The sequence below is a fragment of the Prunus avium genome, chromosome 2 (assembly GCF_965620075.1).
Source record: "Prunus avium chromosome 2, drPruAviu1.hap1.1, whole genome shotgun sequence".
In the NCBI taxonomy this organism is placed as follows: Eukaryota; Viridiplantae; Streptophyta; class Magnoliopsida; order Rosales; family Rosaceae; genus Prunus; species Prunus avium.
Window position 1 is genome coordinate 3,509,113 of NC_142285.1, and position 20,902 is coordinate 3,530,014.

A 20,902-nucleotide genomic window follows, 5' to 3' on the forward strand; every position below is an offset into this window, starting at 1 on the left:
TCCCCTTCCTTCAGTTGAATAAGTAATAATACCATGCAACAGCAGCCCATCATGCATGATGAGGACATTGCTTGCTGATGTTGATTTACTCCAATAAGATTGCATAAGTTTTCTGCTGATGAATTCTCTATCCTTGATTGGATATATATTGTTCATCTATGGTTAAGATTCAATGGTGCTGAAATTATGCATGCTGTATTTTTTTTGAAGTGGTAAAAAATGACAGCTCATTTGCAGAACTGGAGACCTTGGATATTTATTTTTCATTGTTGACTGGAAACCTTGATCCATACTTTTTATGTTGGCATGAGTAAATCCTAGTCAGTGACACAGTGTTCTGTTGTGCTGTGACAATTAGTTCAACAATCTGGGACCTCTAGGTTAAAGAGATATTGTACCATAGGCAACTACTCTGATGTTGTACATTTGTGACTAGAGTTAAAGTCTTCAATAAAATAATGTATAGATATAGACTGTTTCCCATAATCCACACACCACTGTAGAGAGAGAGAGAGAGAGAGATTAATTATTGAGGGAAGTGGGGGAGTCACAATGTGCAAGAGAAGAGGGAATGTAGGGAAGAAGACAAAAGAAACAAAAGCAAGCCTGGGGTTGTGAGAGGGAAGACAGCTGTTGAAGGGCCCAAAGAGAGGAATTGTCATATTTATATTCTCATCTCATGCATCTTTTACAAAAGAAGTCATAAAGATAAATGATTTTTCTTTCCCATCTAGAAAACCAATTAATATTCCTTTAAAAAAAGAAATAAATAAAACAAATTAATATATCACTTACTATTTTTTTATTTGTTATGTGTAGTTTTTTTCTCAATAGTACATGAAAAATACGAATAAAATACATAAATAATATGTATATTATTGTGAAATATGTAAAAATACGTGTATTATTAGTGAAAATACACATATATATTTGCATAATAAATGAATAATATGTTTAGTTCTATATTTGATTCTTACACGAAAAACAAAAGTACAAATATATAATACATTTCTTGACCTCCTCCTCCTATGATCCTATCCACTTTTCGCAAGTCATAGGTTTTAATTACTTTGTATAACTGTGTCTTTCATTATGAGCTCCCTCTTTTCTTTTTCGGCTTAAAGTAAGATGGACAGACGAAAGTCACATAATCACACATGGATAATTTAATGTAGGAGATGAAGCAAGAAAAAAACCAGCTCTTTCATTTTAATTTTTTTATTTATTGAATTATGAGAACAGGATGATCAAAAATCTATACATGCGTTGATCCTTAATCAATATTTTTTTCGAGCACTAAATGAAGATATTTTGCAGTGTGACTGTCACATCTTAGCATTTTTTTTTTTACGAAGAAATTCCAGAAAAGTAAACAATAACTTGAAGCCTTCATTTATTTCCATGTTTTCAGATCTATAGAAATGATTGAATTTGTAGGTGAGGTTAAAGATCTTGTCTTAACCCAATCTTTTCGTATTTGGTCACAACACCGGGAAACACGAAAGGTAATGTGGTGGGATGAGAAAGAACAAATTAATGCGAAAAGAAAAAAAAAAACTCATGAAAAGAAATGGTCCAATGATACCTTCCTAAAAAAAGTTCCAACCATACCTTTGAAGAAAAAAAAAGAAAAGGGTCCAATGAAAGACACGACTGCAATTTAATCATCTAAATTCTTCGTTATTTAGTGCACATAAATAAAACATGACATCAATCACTTTCAAAACCCATACGCTCCTTTTTGAACCAGAAGAAAAAATTTTCTTCTAGAGCGTAGTTTGAAGTCTAAGCCACAGGTGGGACTACTTGAAAGGTACAAGGACAGGGCCGACATAGCCTAAATGTTGTTTACCACATTTACAAGGTTCTTGTAGTTTCCATTTGATCAATTTCATCTTTGTAATTTGAATTCCAAGCAATTCAAGGACAATTCTCTCTCTCAACATACATTAAGACTGAAAAGTCACACTATTTTTTATTTAAGATTTGAGGTAATGGACTTCGAGACTTGAAAACATAAGAAAAGCTACATAAGGGGCTGTTGGGGTGGTTATAGGAGTAGTTGGGGAGGGGCTGCACGAATGGACCAAAATTTCCCTCTATGTGATCATAAATTAGAATAATTTAATAGAAATTGGGGATTGTCCTTAAATTGCTTGGAATTCAAAACTTCAAGGACAAAATTTATCAAAGGGACCTTGATCGTAAAAATGATAAACTATGAGCCCGTTTGATAATCATTTCAATTTTAGTTTTTAGTTTTTATTTTGTGTGCTAGAGTATAGAGGAAAAAGATAGGGAATGGAAGTGAGAATGAGAGTGGAGATGAGAGAGGGAAGATGAGAGGAGATGATGGGAGGGAGGAGTAACCAAAGTGAACACAAAAACAAAAAACTGAAATCTATTTCAAATTGTTTTCACTTTTGTTACTCATTCCTCTCATCCTCTCTCTCAATCTCATCCTCACTCTCATTTTCCTCTAAACTCTAGCACAAAATCGAAAACTAAAAACTAAAATTGAAATGATTATCAAACGAGCCTTACATAAACCAAAAATTATTTTTTACAATAAAGATTAATTATCTCACAATTCAAACTCAATATATTTTTAAATAAACATTGTCCCACATTCGACACGGCTTGATGAATTGAGCCACATTAGACTCAAATGGACCAGCTCATCGGTGAGCTTGGTTTATAAACATTGTCCCAAGCCCTACCTGATAAAAAAAAAAGGGAGATTCACTATTATACCCAATATAGGAGCCTAAATTATATATATTAAAAAAAACCTATATGAAATGGACTTTAGAAACACACCCAAAGCCCATTTACAACATAACAAAAAGACTTTTAACTTCTTTTAAATTACAAAACTGCCATTGATTTCTTAAAACAAACTCAACCCCAAAACCTCATAAAAAAGCCCAAAATACTCAATAGGGCATCAAAGTAATTTAATAATCAAAATTAAATTCAATAGGGCTAGTTGTTATTTTTTGGGTTTTTTTATTATTTGTTTATAGAAATTAAATGGTGTATGGTTTATTTATAGTTTTAGTGCTAAGAATGGGTATATGACTAAATATCCCTTTAAAAAAATGGGGTCAAACTATATTAGGTTTTGGCTCATTGGATTGGACTAACCTTCTTTAACTTGTGAGCCGTGGCCCGTAGGCCTACTGATAATCCCTTCCTATCACAAACTTACAAGAATTTTATAGTGAGGGCATTATCTAAGATCCTTAGATGAGACCCTATCTCTTAATCGTTGGATCAAATTAGTTAGTCGTTAGATCGAATTAGTTAGATTGATCCAAATGTTAAGAGATAAGACCTCATCTAATGCCCCATAGAATGACTCCACGAACTTACATACTTAGAGCATCCACAGTGGGGGGTGTAAATTTGGGGGTATAAAGTCACTTTTACATCCCATTTACACCTTTGCTCCAATGGGAAAAGATGTAAAAGATGTAAAAATAGATGTAAAGCCACTTTTTCTTCATTTTTCTTCTCTTTTTTTGGGTGGGTCCCACCTGCAAAAGATATAAAAATAGATGTAAATGTACATTTTATTTTACATCTCCATAGTGATGAGGTATATTTACAACCCTTTACATCTCCCCATTAGAGACGATTCCGGTGACAAAGGGTGTATATTTAACATACACCCCCATATACACCCTCCCATTGTGATGCTCTTATATAGTATAGGCTCTAGCAAGAACCTCTAAATGAGGACTTAATATGAGAACACCGTTGGATATAATCCAACGGTTCTCTGAAAAGCAATTCTAGCTGTGAATATTGCACTTGAACACTCCCTGTTATGCGCATGCTCTCTCCTCTCTCCCTCCAAAAATATCCCTCCCTCCAAAAACAATACTCTCTTGAACAACACAATTTCTTTTCTGGTTTGGTATTCTCTTCCCTCCCTCCCTACGATCTACCACTGTAATTCTCTTTCTTTTTTTCTTCTTGCGCATGCTCTCTCCTCACTCCCTCCAAAAACAGAAGCTCTGTTGAAGAACACAATTTTTTTTTCCTCTTCTGGTTTGATATTCTCTTCCCTCCCTCCCTACGGTCTACCCCTCTAATTCTCTTTTCTTGTTTGGTCATTCATACCTACAAAGCAAGTTTCATCTACCTCTGTAATTCATTTCTCTCTTTTCATTTGTCTAGTTTGGTGATTCATACCATACCATACAAAGCAAGTTTCATCTACTTGTGTAATATTTTTTTTCCTTGAGTTCATTACTTGATGATTGGAGACCACAAAATGAGTACTTGGCTCTGGTTCTATACTGTTGGTTTTAAAATCTCTGAGTTGGAATCCATATTTGTAGAAGCTGTGTTGTTGCTCCATTGTGATATTTGAGGAATCTAGAAATATTTGGGGTTGAAATCGAGCTAGATTGTTGCTCCATTGTCATATTTCTACAGGAAGCTCCGAATTCTAAGGTAAGAGATATCCTATATTTGTGAAATTGAGTATTTGACCAAGTATATGGCCATTAGTTACGCAACTTTTGTTTTGGTTGAATAGTTACACTACTTTGAATTTTAGCTGTTTCATTGTTTCACTAGAGACTCAGAAAGGCTTCCTAAGGGGGGGAGGGGGTAGCACGGTGTTTGAACTGATTAAGATTGACCAGAAAAAACAGATTATGAAGAGACTATAGTATTGTTGATTAGTACAATCAATTCAGAAGAATACCACACATCAGTAGTTCAGAACTCTTTCACAGATTAAGAATAAACTATGGTAGCAAAAAGCTGTGTTAATTGGTTGATTTGCAATACATCACAAGTTGAAAAATGGTTTTCATAGATTAAGAATAAACTATGCTAAAAAGAGTCTATCTGGAAGGTATCATTTGCCATACAGCAGAGGTTCATAAATGTTTTTCACATATTAAGAATAAACTATGCTAGCAAGAATTTGTGTTCAGGTTTCATTTGCCATACATGACAAATTCATAACTGTGTCTCGTGAAAATATAACCGCATGTTTATATTTATTATGCATATAATTATGTAGTTAATATATATTTGAATGTTGGTTGGGAGCATATGCCGACATTATTATGATGTTTATGTGATATCCATGATTAAATTGAAAGAATTCTGAATTGGAGTCTGAATTGGAGGAGGTGACTCCGGAAGTAAGTGTGGAGTTCAAACCACAAGTGGGACTTGAATTTGATTTCCTTGAGGATGTGTTAAAAATGTATAATGTGTATGCAAAAAAAGTAGGATTTGGCGTTCGGTGTTATACAACCAAAACTTCCAGAGTCACAGGGGAGGTAGTAAGGAAAGAATTTGTATGTTGTATGTTGTATGTTGGTCGGAAGAAAAGAAGGCGAGGATGTGTTCGAACTGGTTGCATGGCTAAACTTGCAGTTTTGAAGCCATATGAAAAGAATAAGTACACTGTTGTAAAGTTCAAGGAGGAACACAACCATGAAATGACAGCATACGATAAAGTCCATTTGTTGAGATCTCACCGTAAACTTACAGATTCTACAAAGGTGTATAATGCACATCGGAAAACATCCCAGTACATCAACAAGTAAGCCTTCTTGAGGTGCTAGCAGGGGGATTGGAAAATATTGGGTTTAAGTTAACATCCCACAGAAGCATTTGTTTGGTTGTTTGAGGAATTTAAGAAAGCCATGCCACATGGGGCACCCAAAATGATCAGTACATATCAAGATGCAGCTATTGCAAAGGCGATTGCGATAAGCTTCCCGACAACATTCCATAGATATTGCATATGGCATATAATGAATAAATTGACAGAGAAAGTGGGCATTAGAGAGTGTTTTTTAGAACTGTGCAATTGCATATGGGATACAGACAGCAGAGAAGAATTTGATGCCAAATGGGATGAAGTTATCACAAAAAATAGGCTGAAAGAGCATATGTGGCTGAGCGCAATTCATGCCTTGCGGGAGAATTGGGTTCCATCATATGTAAAACATGTGTTTTCGGCTGGGATGTCAAGTAGTCAACGGGCCGAAAGCTGTCATTCTTTTTTCAAACAATATATTAACAAGAACAACACGTTGATGGAATTTATAGTACGTTTTGAAAGAGCTCTTGCTTCACAAAGGCATAAGGAGTTATTGGCTGATCATGTTGATCAAAATGAAAAACCTCCAACTCCATTTCTCACACCAATGCAACTTCAAATGGGAGGCATTTACACAAGAGGGATTCTTGACATCTTTGAGCGAGAGGACTTCGAAAGCCTTTTATGCTTCTTTGAAGTTGTAAAGGAAGATGAGACTCATTGCACGTACAAAGTAATTGAGAGGGTACAACCGGGGGTTACACGGATAAAAGAGCTTGTGCATAATAAAGATATCGATCTAGCTTGTTGTAGCTGTCGGGGATTTGAATTTCGTGGTATTCCGTGCCGACATATCATATCATTTTTAAGAATGAAGCAGGTTGCGTATTTACCAGAGAAGTATATATTGGAAAGATGGATGAAAAGTGCAAAGTTAGGTGTAGTTTTTGATAAGGATGGAAAAGAAGTTAAGGATAGCGTTGATGGTTGTATTTTGGTTAAGAAATCGACATTATGCAAAGTTGCAGCTGATTTGATTGATTCGGCGTTGTTGTCTGCTGAAGGTGCTGACCTACTGCAAAAAACATTTGACGACATTCGTGGGAAGCTTACTAGCTTAGTTTCATCAACCGCTGATGTTGAAGAACCCAATGAAGATGGGGAAGGTAGTTCTGCCCAAGTGAGAATAAAAGATCCTAATCGAGTTAAATCAAAAGGTCGTCCAAAAAGATTTAAAGGACAACATGAGAAGCCAGCAGGACGATATAAACGTTGGTGCACTGAGTGTAGGAAGAGTGATCATAATAGAAGGAAATGTCCAAGACTTACTAGCCTGTTGTTGCATTCCTAAAAGGACACAAATTAATGTGCAAACAACCAATTAAAAAAAACCCGCAAGTGCACGAGTCTATTGAAGTATAGATTATACAAGTACGGGGTCGATCCCACGAAGAACTTGTCGGTTTCCTATAAGTTCTAATTCGAGTACAAAGAGAACACTTATTTAACACACCACAAATGTAAAATGGAAATTAAAAATGAGTAAAGAAATGTAAAAGAAACAAACAAAACAAAAGAAGAAAATGTGCTGTGAACAGTACCAGCGACCGGTCGTTGGATGTAAAGCGACCGGTCGTTTTTTTACAGAATTGAAATTTCAGAATTATATGACTAGCGACCGGTCGTTGGCTAAAAGCGACCGGTCGTTTTTTCACAGAATCAAAATTTGAGAATTGTGTGTTGAGCGACCGGTCGTTGAGACACGAGCGACCGGTCGGTTTTTCACAGAATCGTTTTTCTCTGTTTTTCAATTCCGACCTCTGTTCAGTTTTTGACCTATAACTTTCCAAATGTAGGTCCAAAATTCATGTTCTTTATACGGTTGGATTCAGCACAGAAATTGCAAGAACACAGCGCGGACCAAAAGTCCAAAACAATTACGGAAACAAATAAAATTCAGTAACAAAGACACATAACGTGTCGAACACGCAACTCACACACACATTTGGGGGGGGGGGGGGTTTGATTTGGTTCAAGTGATCTATTTCTATTGCATGTAAGTAAATGGACTTCGAATTTAAATGAGAATGGCAGAGATGAATTATCAAGATGTGAAATCAAAATGTAACACACTAGGGTTTCGGAATCCACCCTAAACAATTCTACCTATGTTCATAAATACTCAAGTGATGAACTCTAAACGTGTTGATGAAGATGTTCGCAATCAAGACCATGGTTCGTGGCTCAAGACGCATTGATTCTCTCTAATGTATGTAAAGTGCATGGTTCGTGCTACAATACTTGTGCCCTCCCCATAACCGAACCTAGGTATGGTTCGTACTTCGATTCAATTACAAGGAAAACCCATTAAGTTCAAAGAGAATATGAACATCACAAGAATCCTAATAGCATGGTGTTTACATTAGGTATTCAAGAAACCAATTCACATGGATGATTCTTACTTCATCCATTTATTGCTTAGGATAACATGAAGATACACATAACCCCAACAATCTCAAGAAGCATGCTTTCAAAGGTGATCAATCAAAGAAAAACACACATCAAGGATAGATTAATTTGGTGAATTAGAATTCATCAACAATATCCAGAAATTCATACACTCAAGCATCAAAACAATAAGGTAATCATGTTTAGGGCTTCAACCTAAGCCCTAGCTATGGAGTTTAGTTGCTCATACTTATTTCAAAAACAAACTCAAAATGAAATTAGAAAGAGTTTACAGATTTTCAGAAAATGATGAAAGCTTCAAGATCATCAATGGTGGAAGTCTTCTTCTCCACTTTTCTTGGCTGCACCTTGGCTTTCTCCTAGCTCCAAATCTCCAAAATCTGCTCTCTAGTTGTCTGGAATGATAGAATCCTCTCTCCCGTTGCAAGCTCTCCCAAATCAGATTGCCCCTTTTGACTTCTCTTCCCTCTCTCCTCCTTTCCAGCTTTTACCTTTTAATATTAAACTACCACCTTTGATAAAGCCTTAGCCCATTGTCCCCTTGCCATGATGAAGCTTTGTCCTCAATAAGATGCCAATTGCTTCAGAAAATATCTCAAAGCTAAGGTAACTTCTTGTTACCAAGAGTTATGGTAACAAGAAAATCAAGATAACACAAAGGAGGTAAAAGCTGGCCAAATTCGGATTTCAGAGCTGTGGTAACATGCAGGATCGGTTGGATGGGCAATACTTGTCCAATGGAGCTCAAATTTGGATATGTTGTAGTTAACATCCATTGGAACAAGTCTCAAGAAGATCATGACCTCATCCGAGCACCGGAGCATGCTGATCCCAGGCCAAGAAGTTGACCTGCGAAAATGAACAAAAACAGAAATTATAACAAGTAGTGCACTTTTAGCTCATTTTCAATCTAACCAAGGTAAAATCTAAGAAAATACAAAAAGGAAGTAAAAAGCTATAAAATGTCAAAAACTAACTCAAAATAAAAGGGGAATAACATGAAAAATCATGTGTAAAAATGAACCGAACAAACTTCCCAAACTTATCTTTTGCTAGTCCTCGAGAAAAACAGAAATTAAAACAAGACTCGAAACAAATCTTTCCGAACACTTTCCGAAGAGAGAGCGACTCATGCAAATGACTCAAAAGTTTTCACAAAAAAAACTCAGTTTAAACATTAGTCACAAGGCGGCAAAGTTCAGAACACAACATGCTCAAGTGTAGTAGTGTGATGGCCAAATGAAACTCATTCTCCAATTTCAGTTTTCACACAACTTCAAAAATCATACCAAGCACAAATGTAACTTCAAATCTCACCAAAGTTGTCCTCTCACAAATGAATCACTCGGAAGAGGGTTACAATGCATCACTCAATAGTAAATATGAGAATAGAGTTAAACCATAAGGGACTTAACTCAAAATTAGCAAGATGAAAAACATGCATGAATATGATCTCAAGAAAGATGCTAAACACTTAAAAGCTGAAAAATGCGTGCAAATCAACCACATGACATTTAGGATCAATTTAGGTCTTTATTATAGGTTGTAATGGGGCTAAGGGTGCAAGGTGAGTAAGAAATGAAGGATATGGATACAACAAAGTCTAAGGAACTCACAATGTAAGAGCATACAATCGTTGACTAAAAGACTTTGAAACATCACGCTTGAGATTTTCACTCATTTTTTTGGTGATCAAATAGACCACAAAGCCTTATACCTCCACTAATTATGATTCACACTCCTTCCTTCCATTCGAACAACCAAGAAACATGGAATTGAATTTGAAACCATTGCCACTTAACCACAACTTTTCTCTTTTCTTTCACCCTTTTAGTGAAGTACATTTTTTTTTTTTTTTTTTTTTGAAAGTAATAACCCTTCCCAAACTTAGCATGAAAAACACATCTAAATTAAAGGTCACGAGTTCCTTAGAAAGGTAAATTCTTGTTTTTCAGGCTAAGGCTAGAAGTAATAATTGGTTACTTGAAAGAAAAGGCATACATAAAGGCTCAAGGTGGTTAACAATGGAAAATCATGCTTAAGCATGCATAGGGTTAGCTTGAAAGGCACAAACGGTCCAAAGAGGGCCTTAATATCATTTCTCAAATGTCATGTAATCAAATTGCACAAGAATGGATGTCTTTTAAGTGCTCAACCAAGTCAATGAATAATGAGATCAAACAACAACTCGGATGACAAGAAAATAAGAATATGTGTAAAACACTCATGAATTGAAGCACAAGGCTCAAAGCTCACATTATATGGTTATACAAGTCTAATTCATGCTTGATACAATTCTTTGGATCATGCAAGTCCCTCAACTAGAGAATTATGAAACAAATGGCAAGTGCGTAGAGGGTTTCAAACATATCATGCTAGAGCGATGCCATTTAGTGAATAACAAATTATTATTATTATTATTATTTTTAAAGCATTTTCAATCAAGTCATTTAAACATTCATCACAATCTCATCATATATGTTCGGAAAGTGACTTGAGAACAAAAAAAAGAAGACTCAAAACAGAAAAGAAAACAAAATAAATGAAAGTAAGAATTTAAGTGAAACGAAAAAGACTTGCTATCCCTTCCCAAACTTAGAAACAAACATTGTTCTCAATGTTAAAGAATTCAGGCATCAACAACGTTATAACAAGAATTAAAGGGAATAAAGCAAGTAAATACAAGAACAAACACGAAAAACAACTACAACACGGTTGCAAAAACAAAAACAAAAACGAAACCAAACAGAAACAAATAAAACAGTAAGCCCTAACAACAGTCTTACACATGCAGAAATCCAACCCAAAGAAACGCACAAACCAAATGAAAGCCCAACCCAAACGAAAGCCCAAAAGCGAAGAAAGTAAATAAAACAAAGAAACCAAGTCAGAAGCACAAAGAGCGAGGATTCAGTAAAATAGAAAAAGTGGGCCCTGAAGTCTCGGCACCTGTGAGTCACGGGATACAAAGTGAGAGACGTGTCGACAAGCAGAGGTCTCTCTCACGTCCCCAAGCCAGAATTATTGGCTTCATAGGAAGGTGGGACGACTTTTGTTTCTCAAAAGTGCTGAAAGGCAGAACTGTAATTAAAGGGGTTGGGGACCAGGTGAGGTGACCTAAGGGGATAGGCCGTAAGGGCCGCGCAAAACGCAGAAGCGCAGTGGCTAGGGTTACGTAAAAACTAACTCTATAAAAGAAGAAGAGAAAGAGTTGGGGAAGAACACACAAACTCAGAAACACACAAAAGAGAAAAGAAAGACAAAAGAAAGTAATAGTTGAAATGGCGTCTTCCTACCCATTCTCGTTGGATCTCAACCTAGCTCCACCGACTCAGACTCGGGGCCAAGCAGTGGCACCAATGTGGATGCCCTACTTTGCCTCTGCACGGGGGCACGTGACAGTGAATGACTCGATACTGCTGGACAACGATGTTGCCCTTGGAGTTGCTAGAAATCTAGTAACTCCCAAGGATATACGGGTGCTGGGATCAAGGGATGACAACCGGGTCGTGAGCGATGCTCTGGCACTAAGCGTGCAAAGCACCGCAACAGTCGCAAGTGTGGGTCATCGCCTACTTGCGAAGTCCCATGAGGTGGAGGTGCTAAGAGGTCAGTTGGTGGCGGAGCGAAGTATGGTGGAAGAGTGCCAGAGTATTATTAAAAGTTTAAAAAGGGAAAGGGCAAGGATAGTGGAGGTGAATCGACACCAGCTAGAGGCGTTGCGGGAAGAGAACAAAAATCTCTCAAAGATGGTAAGTGTTTACGCCCATGACATGAGAAAGCAGCTGGAGGACCTGGACCAATCGGGTAAACGCAAGAAAACAGATCGCGAGAGTAGGTACGCTCAAGCTAAGAGTACGATCTTTGGGAGCTCGAGTGATGAGCCCAAAGAGGCTGTGCGTGAAGCCCCAGAAGAGGATAGCCATAGGGCTAAACTCAAAGGTCCAATGGCCGAGACACCGAGCACTGTGAAAGAATAATTTCTAATGTATTAGTGGTGTGCCTGGTTGTCTTTGCCCTTTCCGTGTCTTTGTTTTGTTTTGTTTTTTTGTTTTGTTTTTTTTTTCGTTTCCGGAAATAAAAGAAAAGAAAGTTGCAAAAGACAAAGAAGAAAAACAAAACGCACTTCCCAAACCGGAATAAAAGGAATGCGACAAACGAAAAAGACACAAATCACACTTCCCCAACTGAAATAAAACAAAAACGACAAACTAAAAAGAAATCAAAACATAATGCACCAGAAAAAACACAAAACACCAGAAAACACTGAGGTAAAAAGAAAATTAAAGTGAAAGTAGAAATGCTCCCTTCTAAATGCATGCGACCGCAAAATCCTCGTGAAGCGTAGGTATCGAGAGAAAATGGCAAACAGCTGGACCACAAATCTCTCATCAGCAGACGTCTATTTAAACCATGCCTCTGCAAGCGGAAGAGTACCTTGCATTTCTTTCTGCAAACTCAAGGAAAACCATCAAAAACATCCAAAAACAAAACAATGGCATCCTCATGCACTCACCTTGATGATCTCAACCTTGAGCTGTCACTAGCACCACCAAATTCCCAGATAAGGGCTCCTCCAACCCCTATCTTCCCAAACTCCTCATACCATCATGGTTCGGCCTCAAATTTCTCTGAGGTGGTGCCATGCAGGGCAGTATTGCCGGAAGGCATGTCTGTCAGCAGACTTACAGTTGCAGATCATCTGCATGTGGCGCAGAGGTCTGACCAGATGGCAGTGGACGAGTCCCACAATCTAACCGTGCTCAACGCGGTCTCGGCCACAAATTTGGGCATGCGCCTACTGGCGAGAACACGAGAGTGCGAGGCACTGAGTGAGGAGGTGGCGGCCCTGAAAGCTCAGGTGGCGGACCTGCAGAAGCGGCTCCACAGTGCGAACCAGCAGGTGGAAACACTGTACAAGTGCGAGCAGAAAGAGGCAATTAGCAGAAGCTTCAGCTAGCTCAAAATGCAAAAGAAACAAGTGATTCAGAAATTTATGGTTTTTTTTTTTTTTTTTTTTTTTTTTTTCAAGTTTGTGTGTAGAATCACATGTTTTGGAATGAAATAAGCATTTGAGCCAAAATTCTGAGTTCATAATCATAAAGCAATCTACTTCCCAAACTTATATGAAACAATGTTTATAAATGATGGAGATTTAATTTTAAACAATGCCATATAGAAAAATTGGGATGGATAATCACAAAATAAAAGAAATAGTAAACAAATAAAAGTTGAACTAACAGTAAAAGTTGAAACAAACAAACTAATAACCGTCTCAAAATAAAACCCAAAAACAAAATAAATTAAAAGTTCAAAAGGGTACAAAGCTCAAAGTACTACTGATCATCATCAGTCTCATCATCATCATCACCATCAACATGTGCAGAGGTCCCGGGATGACCTGGCATCTGGAGGTGCGTCCAAATGGCGTCAATGGAAGTGCTCATATGCTGCATCTGCTGATACTGGAGCTGCATCTGCTGGTATTACATCATTTGCATGTCCCAGATGGCTTGATGACCGGGGTCCCAAGCAGAAGTGTCGATACTGGGAGCAGGTGGGAATGGCGGTGGTGGTGGCATATGGGGTGGCACCGGAGCAGGTGCAGGTGCAGGTGCATGGCGCCTCTGAGAAATGCTCTTGGACACAGAAGTGTCCGAAATGGGACCCATGGGCTCAACAAATATATCATTAGGGCGAGCCCTAACCCCTGAGCGTTCACATAACATGCTAACAAGGCAAGGATAATAGATTATGCTCTTTTTACGTGCACAAGCCTTCAAGCGTTCAAAAATAATGTCACAAATAGGTAGGGAAAAATATCCCTCATGCAAACATTTCAGGATCCTGACCCCCATTGTGGGAATTTCCGACTGTTGGCCGGAAGGGTAGATGTTGTGGCGCACAAAGCTCCACAAGATGGCAAAGTAGGGTGTCAATTTACCCTGAATGAGGACATTCTTTTTGGTTTGAGATGCAAAGGCAGTAGGATCAGCATATAAAAGTGTTTCAGAAGTGTCATGCTCAGGTATGTGAAGGATTTCAGAAATAATAGAGGGGGATAGCACAACATTTTTGCCCCGAACATTGATGGGCACATTTTCATTAGCTCTAACCTCCTCACTAGGGAAAGCAGCATAGAATTCTCGCACAACAGACTCATTGTATTTTTTATAGATGCGAGCTAGAGGTAATATGTTACGGTCCCTAAGAAGGCACTGGACTTGAAGAAGTCCAGCGGTTTGGATGTAGGGACTAAGATCGAGGTTACGCTCAGTAACCACAGTGGCTGTGAGCATGGCCTCTTCCGACTGAGGTGCACTTCCTGAAGAAGATGCACCCTTTTTCTTACCGGTTCTAGCTCTAGACATCTAAAGAAAATAAACCAATATGCACAAAGCAAGAAAACAACAAAATTCATGCCACAATTCCCAAACATGCAATATGGCAACTAGGGGTGAGCATATGGACCGAAGAACCGGACAACCGAACCAAACCGGGCCGAAAAAACTGAAAAAAAACCGTGTTGACCAAAAAGTCAACACCAGTGCAAAAAACCGAACCGGACCGGTGCTGTCCAGTTCCAGTTCCGGTTCTTCAACTCAAAAAATTGGACTGCACCGAACCGGACCGGGCATAATTAAATTTATATTTATTTATTTATATTATACACATGGTGCTATATAATTGGAGGTTGCAAAGAATTAAAATAGAACTTCTACACTTGATTTCAGCCCGTATTAAACACTTAGGGTTAGGGCTTTCTTTCTCTATCGATACATTTTTTCTCCTCCCTTTCAAACTCTGTCTCAGCCATCGACGACAGCGCCTCCAATTCTTCCTCCACTCTCCCCAGTCACTGCTCCGCCTCTCAGTCGTCGACGTCACAGCGTTCTTCTCGTCGTCGGCGCCTCTGTCTGGTGGTAAGTTAAATCTCATCTCATCTCATCTCAATTTGGGATTTTTAAAATTAGGGTTCCTTCCTTCTCCAACTTTCCCTCTGCAATTATTTTTGTTTCATTTCATTATTAGATCTGTGCAACTTAGGCTCTGTTTGTTTCCTGGGGAAAAAAAATAACGGCGAGCAAACCGTAGAACAATGGTGGGAACAAACTGTATTGGTTGAGCAAACCAGTTGTTATATCTGAGTCTATGTTTAATTTTTGTATCATGATGCATCCAGTCCTCTTAGAGCACTGACTAATCCTTGGGGCACATGCTTTTCCCATCTTCTGACATGCACTCGTTAATTGGTGTACCTTGAACTTAGGACCATTGCCTTTTACTACAATACATGAGCATTGAGCCGAACACTTGGGATAGCTATAATTAAATGCGTGCCTCTGTATGTATGCATTTGATGTTCTGGAATTGACAAGCATTCTTTTTCAAAAAGTGCCTCTGCATGTTCTGGATTTCATCTGCTGAAATCCTAATCTTTTCAAAGTGATTGATTGATGTGGTTTGTGATTGATATTTTCTAAATGATCTGTGCTCTGCATGTTGAAATTTTGGTATTTGATCTTTGTTTAGTTGCCGAGAAAATGTTTTCTGTTTTGCTGACAATGTATGATAGAAAGTATTCAAGTGTGGGTTTACATCACAAGCACATTTTGTGTTCTTCATTTTGATTTAAGCTGTGGCAGTGTCTAGTCTCTAGTTTTTCTTCTCTGCTTCTTCTTCTTATTCTTCTTTTTCTAGATCTTAGGAGGCCATGCACACCAACCAATTCAACTCATGCAACTTTCCAATGAGACTACGTGGTTGTTTGAGTGTGGTTTCTGTCTTGAGGTATGTTTTTTATCTGTCCATGGTATTATAAAACAAGAAAATAATTGTGTTAATTTAAGATTTTGTTTGAATGAATGCAGTTCATCCAACTAGAGCAAAGCTTGGTAAACCTTGTGATATGAGATTTGCTGCTCAAATTTTTGGCAACTTGATAATGGATGACATAATGGAGCCAATTGTGTATTTGTTTTGTGTAATTTAATTTGCTGCAACTTTGCCAACTTCGTGTAATTTAATTTGCTGCAACTTTGCCAACTTTGTGTAATTTGCTGCTGAACTTTGCTGTAGTTTAATTGGGCAGATTTGATTACTGCTGAACTTGCTGTAATTTAATTTGGCAGACTTGATAACTGCTGAACTTATCATTTTATGTCTTTGTTTTGTTAAAAGTTTCAGTATTTAGGCCAATTGTGGTGTAAAAATTGGGCCAATTATGATGTAAGCCCAACAATTTAAAAATTCAGGTTGTTTTAAAGTTTAAAAACTCAAAAAACTCAAATGGGCCTTCAAGTAGGCCCAAACCGTTCAGAACCGGGAACCGAACCGGACTGTAACCAGTCTGGTTTGGTTCGGTTCTACTATCATTTTTGTACAAAAACCGGACCGGACCGGACTGGACTGTATGCACAGTACAGTTCCAGTTCCAGTTTGGACTCAAAATTGGGCCGAACCGGACCGTGCCCAGGCCTAATGGCAACAATTTAACCACAATGCCAGAATTGCATTTACAAAGCCAAAATTTCAACCACAATTATGCATAAATTCAACAATTCCACAAAATTAATCACAATGCACAATTATGCCAAAATTCCAAAATGTAAACCACAATCCCAACATTCAACCACAAATGTAATGAGACAATAATAAACACAAATAACAACAATAATGATCAAGAGAAAAAAAAAAAAAAAAGAGTGAGAAAACATACCCAATTGAGCAAAATCACACCACACAACCACAAACCACAATAAATTAAAAAAAAAACAAAGAAAAACAAGTTAGAAACAATAATAAGCAATAAGAAAAGCAATTAGAGTAAGAAAATCAAAGGAAATTGAAAGAAAAAAAACGAAAATTTACCTTGAGTGAATAGTAACCCTAACTGAAAAAATTCTCCAAAATTGATGAAAACACTTGAAATTTCTAGGAATAGATGCCAAAAACGGATTCTACTCGAAAAATCAAGTGAGATAAGTGTGATTTGGGGTTAGATTAGGGTGGGTTTTTAGTGAGTTAGAGGGAGGGAGAAGTGAGAAGTCGAAGGGTGGGGGGGGGTTTGCTGGGAAGAAGAAGTGAGGAGAGAGAAGAGAGAAAAGAAAGAAAAAAAAAACGGTTTTAACTAAAATCGCGACGAGCGACCGGTCGCTTTTGCACCGAAACGAAAATATAACATTTGCGCGAAGAGCGACCGGTCGCAAGTGAAACGCGACCGGTCGTTTTTGCACAGAAACGACATTTTATTTTTTCACGAAAAGCGACCGGTCGTTTTTACACAGAAACGAAAAAATTTATTTTGCCGACTCGCGACCGGTCGCAGAACATGTACGACCGGTCGTTCGTGATTTTTTTTTAATTTTTTTATTTATAATTATTATTATTTTTTTATTTAATTTTTTATTTAAATTTAATTAAGAACTTACCTTCCCAACTCAGTTTCTCACCACAGCAGGTGCATCAATGAAGTGGAGCACTTCATCCTCTCGATTCAGAGCATTTTCATGGTAGATTTTCAACCTATGCCCATTTACTTTGAATTCCTTTCCTATGCCTATTGGTCGGATTTCAACTGCACCATAGGAAAAGACATTAGTAACTACAAATGGGCCAGCCCAGTGGGAACGAAGCTTACCTGGAAAGAGTTTGAACCTAGAGTTAAAGAGTAATACTCTTTGCCCTACTTCAAACGACTTTCTAATGATATGCTTATCATGAAACGCCTTTGTTTTTTCTTTGTAAATTTTTGCGTTCTCATAAGCATCATTGCGAAGCTCATCCAGTTCGCTCAATTGTAACCTTCTGTGATCTCCTGCTTCCTTCATGTCGAAGTTGTACTTCTTGATTGCCCAAAGGGCCCTGTGTTCAAGCTCGACAGGTAGATGACAAGGTTTTCCAAAAATTAAGCGAAAAGGAGACATACCGATTGGAGTTTTGTAAGCAGTTCGGTATGCCCATAGAGCATCGTCAAGTCGCATAGACCAATCCTTTCTAGTAGGACCAACAGTTTTCTCCAATATATGCTTCACCTCTCTATTGGAAATCTCTACTTGCCCACTAGTTTGAGGGTGATAGGGGGTGGAAACCTTGTGGGTTATGCCATACTTCTTGAGTAGGGTCTCAAATGATCGATTGCAAAAATGGGATCCTCCATCACTAATGATGGCCCTTGGTGTTCCAAACCTACAAAAGATATTAGCTCGAAGAAAGCTAAGAACAACTTTCGAATCATTAGATTTGGTTGGAATTGCTTCCACCCATTTTGAAACATAATCAACCGCAAGTAGAATAAAAAGATTTCCAAAAGATGAAGGAAATGGTCCCATGAAATCTATGCCCCAAACATCAAATATTTCAACAACTAGAATTGGGTTTAAAGGCATTTGATTTCGAGATGAAATGTTACCCATTCGTTGACACCTATCACAAGATAGACAGAATTGTGAGGCATCTTTGAACAAGCTTGGCCAATAGAATCCACTTTGTAAAACTTTCAATGCTGTCTTCTTGGCTCCAAAGTGGCCACCACATGCGTTCAAGTGACAGAATGTGAGTATAGACTGAAATTCGGTCTCGGGAACACATCGCCTAATCACGGAGTCCGAACAATACTTCCACAAATATGGGTCATCCCACACATAGGACTTGGTGGTTTTCAGTAATTTGTCCTTTTGACCTCTTGACAAGTCCCTTGGTATATTTCCTGTAGCAAGAAAATTGATAATGTCAGCATACCATGGGTCAGAAACTTGTAATGCAAAAAGTTGCTCATCAGGAAAGGATTCACGAAGAGGAAGAGTGTCTTCTTCGGTATTGGAGTTAGTGATCAATCGGCTAAGGTGGTCAGCTACCACATTCTCCGATCCCTTCTTATCTCTGATTTCTATATCAAACTCTTGGAGCAACAAAACCCATCGTATCAATCTTGGTTTTGCTTCCTTCTTTGCCAAGAGATATTTCAAAGCTGCATGATCAGTAAAAACAATTACTTTAGAGCCTATCAAATACAAACGAAATTTCTCTAAAGCAAAAATTACAGCTAAAAGCTCTTTCTCAGTAGTTGAATAGTTCAACTGAGCATCATTAAGGGTACGGCTTGCATAATATATGGCATGCAATCTCTTCTCAACTCTTTGTCCCAATACAGCTCCAACTGCAAAATCAGATGCATCACACATTAATTCGAAAGGTAAATTCCAATTTGGAGGCATAATGATAGGTGCAGTTGTGAGAAGAGTTTTGAGCTTTTGAAAAGCTGCCAAACATTCATCATTAAAATCAAAATTTGCATCTTTGGCAAGCAAGCTACACAATGGTCGAGAGATCTTAGAAAAATCTTTTATGAATCTTCTATAGAACCCGGCATGTCCTAAGAAGGATCGGATCTCTTTCACTGATGTGGGAGGTGGCAAACCGCTTATCACATCTACTTTGGCTCTATCAACCTCAATGCCTTGACTGGAAATCACATGACCTAAAACAATTCCCTGTTGTACCATGAAATGACACTTTTCCCAATTGAGAACTAAGTTGCATTCCCGGCATCTTTGCAAAACTAAAGACAAGTTGTTAAGGCATGAATCAAATGAATGACCAAACACACTAAAATCATCCATGAATACTTCAATAAATTTTTCTACCATATCGGAGAAAATACTCATCATGCATCGTTGGAAGGTGGCCGGGGCATTACACAATCCAAATGGCATACGCCGGTAGGCGAAGGTACCATAAGGACATGTGAATGTCGTCTTGTGTTGGTCTTCAGGAGCGATGGCAATTTGGTTGTATCCTGAATAGCCATCCAAGAAGCAGTAGTAACTGTGACCTGCAAGACGTTCAAGCATTTGGTCAATAAATGGTAATGGAAAATGATCTTTTCGGGTGGCGGTATTTAATTTTCTATAATCAATACAAACACGCCATCCCGTTTTGACACGAGAAGGAATAAGTTCATTTTCCTCATTTCTTACAACAGTTATTCCTGACTTTTTAGGAACCACTTGGACCGGGCTTACCCACTTGCTATCGGAAATAGGATAAATTATACCCACATCCAATAGCTTCAGAATTTCTTTTCGGACTACCTCTGTCATGATTGGATTTAACCTGTGTTGAGCATCCTTTGTGGGTTTGGAATCAATTTCCAGTAAAATTCTATGCATGCATCTTGTTGGGCTTATTCCCTTGATGTCCGTAATACTCCAACCAATTGCTCCCTTGTGTTCTCTTAACACTTGCATCAACTTCTGTTCATTTTCGACATTGAGATTGCTAGCAATAATCACGGGCAATGTCTCTGTTTTACCTAAATAAACATACTTCAAGTGGGATGGCAATGGTTTGAGCTCTAACTCAGGTGCCCTGTCAAGAGAAGGAACAAGCTTTTCAGTATTGACTGGTAAAGGTATAAAATTTGGAGTGTACTTACGTGGTATGGCTGGACATGCATCAAGGAATTTCACAGCCTCAAGTAACTCATTATCAACAATTTCAGCAACTTGAGGATTTTGTGTCAACACCTTTTTTAATGAATCTGTACCATGAGTACTATTAAATGTATTTTGCACAATATGACACAATGTATCAATACGAAAACATTCATGTTCATCATTGGGGAGTTTGAAGGCATCATATACTTTGAACTTTATTGTTTCCCCTTGAACTGTCATTGTCAATGTTCCTTGTCGAACATTGATCACAGTATCTGCAGTGGCCATGAAAGGGCGGCCAAGAATCAATGGAAGATCCGCACCCAGAATAGGAGCTTCTTCCATTTCTAGCACCAAAAAGTCAGCTGGTAAAATGAGATCATTTACTTTCACAAGTACATCTTCCAAAATTCCTCTT

The 20,902-nt window shown here is 38.0% G+C and overlaps 1 protein-coding gene and 1 long non-coding RNA gene across 2 annotated transcripts; both read left to right on the top strand.

The window, feature by feature from the left end:
* Positions 1 to 6,185: 6,185 nt before the first annotated feature.
* Positions 6,186 to 6,929, top strand: LOC148296267 (protein FAR-RED IMPAIRED RESPONSE 1-like). Its single transcript, XM_088248162.1, has one exon. The coding sequence runs from the start codon at positions 6,186 to 6,188 to the stop codon at positions 6,927 to 6,929; it is 744 nt and encodes a 247-aa protein (XP_088104288.1).
* Positions 6,930 to 15,754: 8,825 nt separating this feature from the next.
* On the top strand, positions 15,755 to 16,145 carry LOC148296268 (uncharacterized). Its single transcript, XR_015833488.1, has 2 exons — positions 15,755 to 15,838; positions 15,919 to 16,145. It is a non-coding gene; the product is annotated as an uncharacterized LOC148296268 (long non-coding RNA).
* The last annotated feature ends 4,757 nt before the right edge of the window (positions 16,146 to 20,902 follow it).

Excerpts from the sequence above, each read along its gene's own strand:
- LOC148296267 (XM_088248162.1), top strand. The coding sequence starts at position 6,186 with ATGCAACTTCAAATGGGAGGCATTTACACAAGAGGGATTCTTGACATC.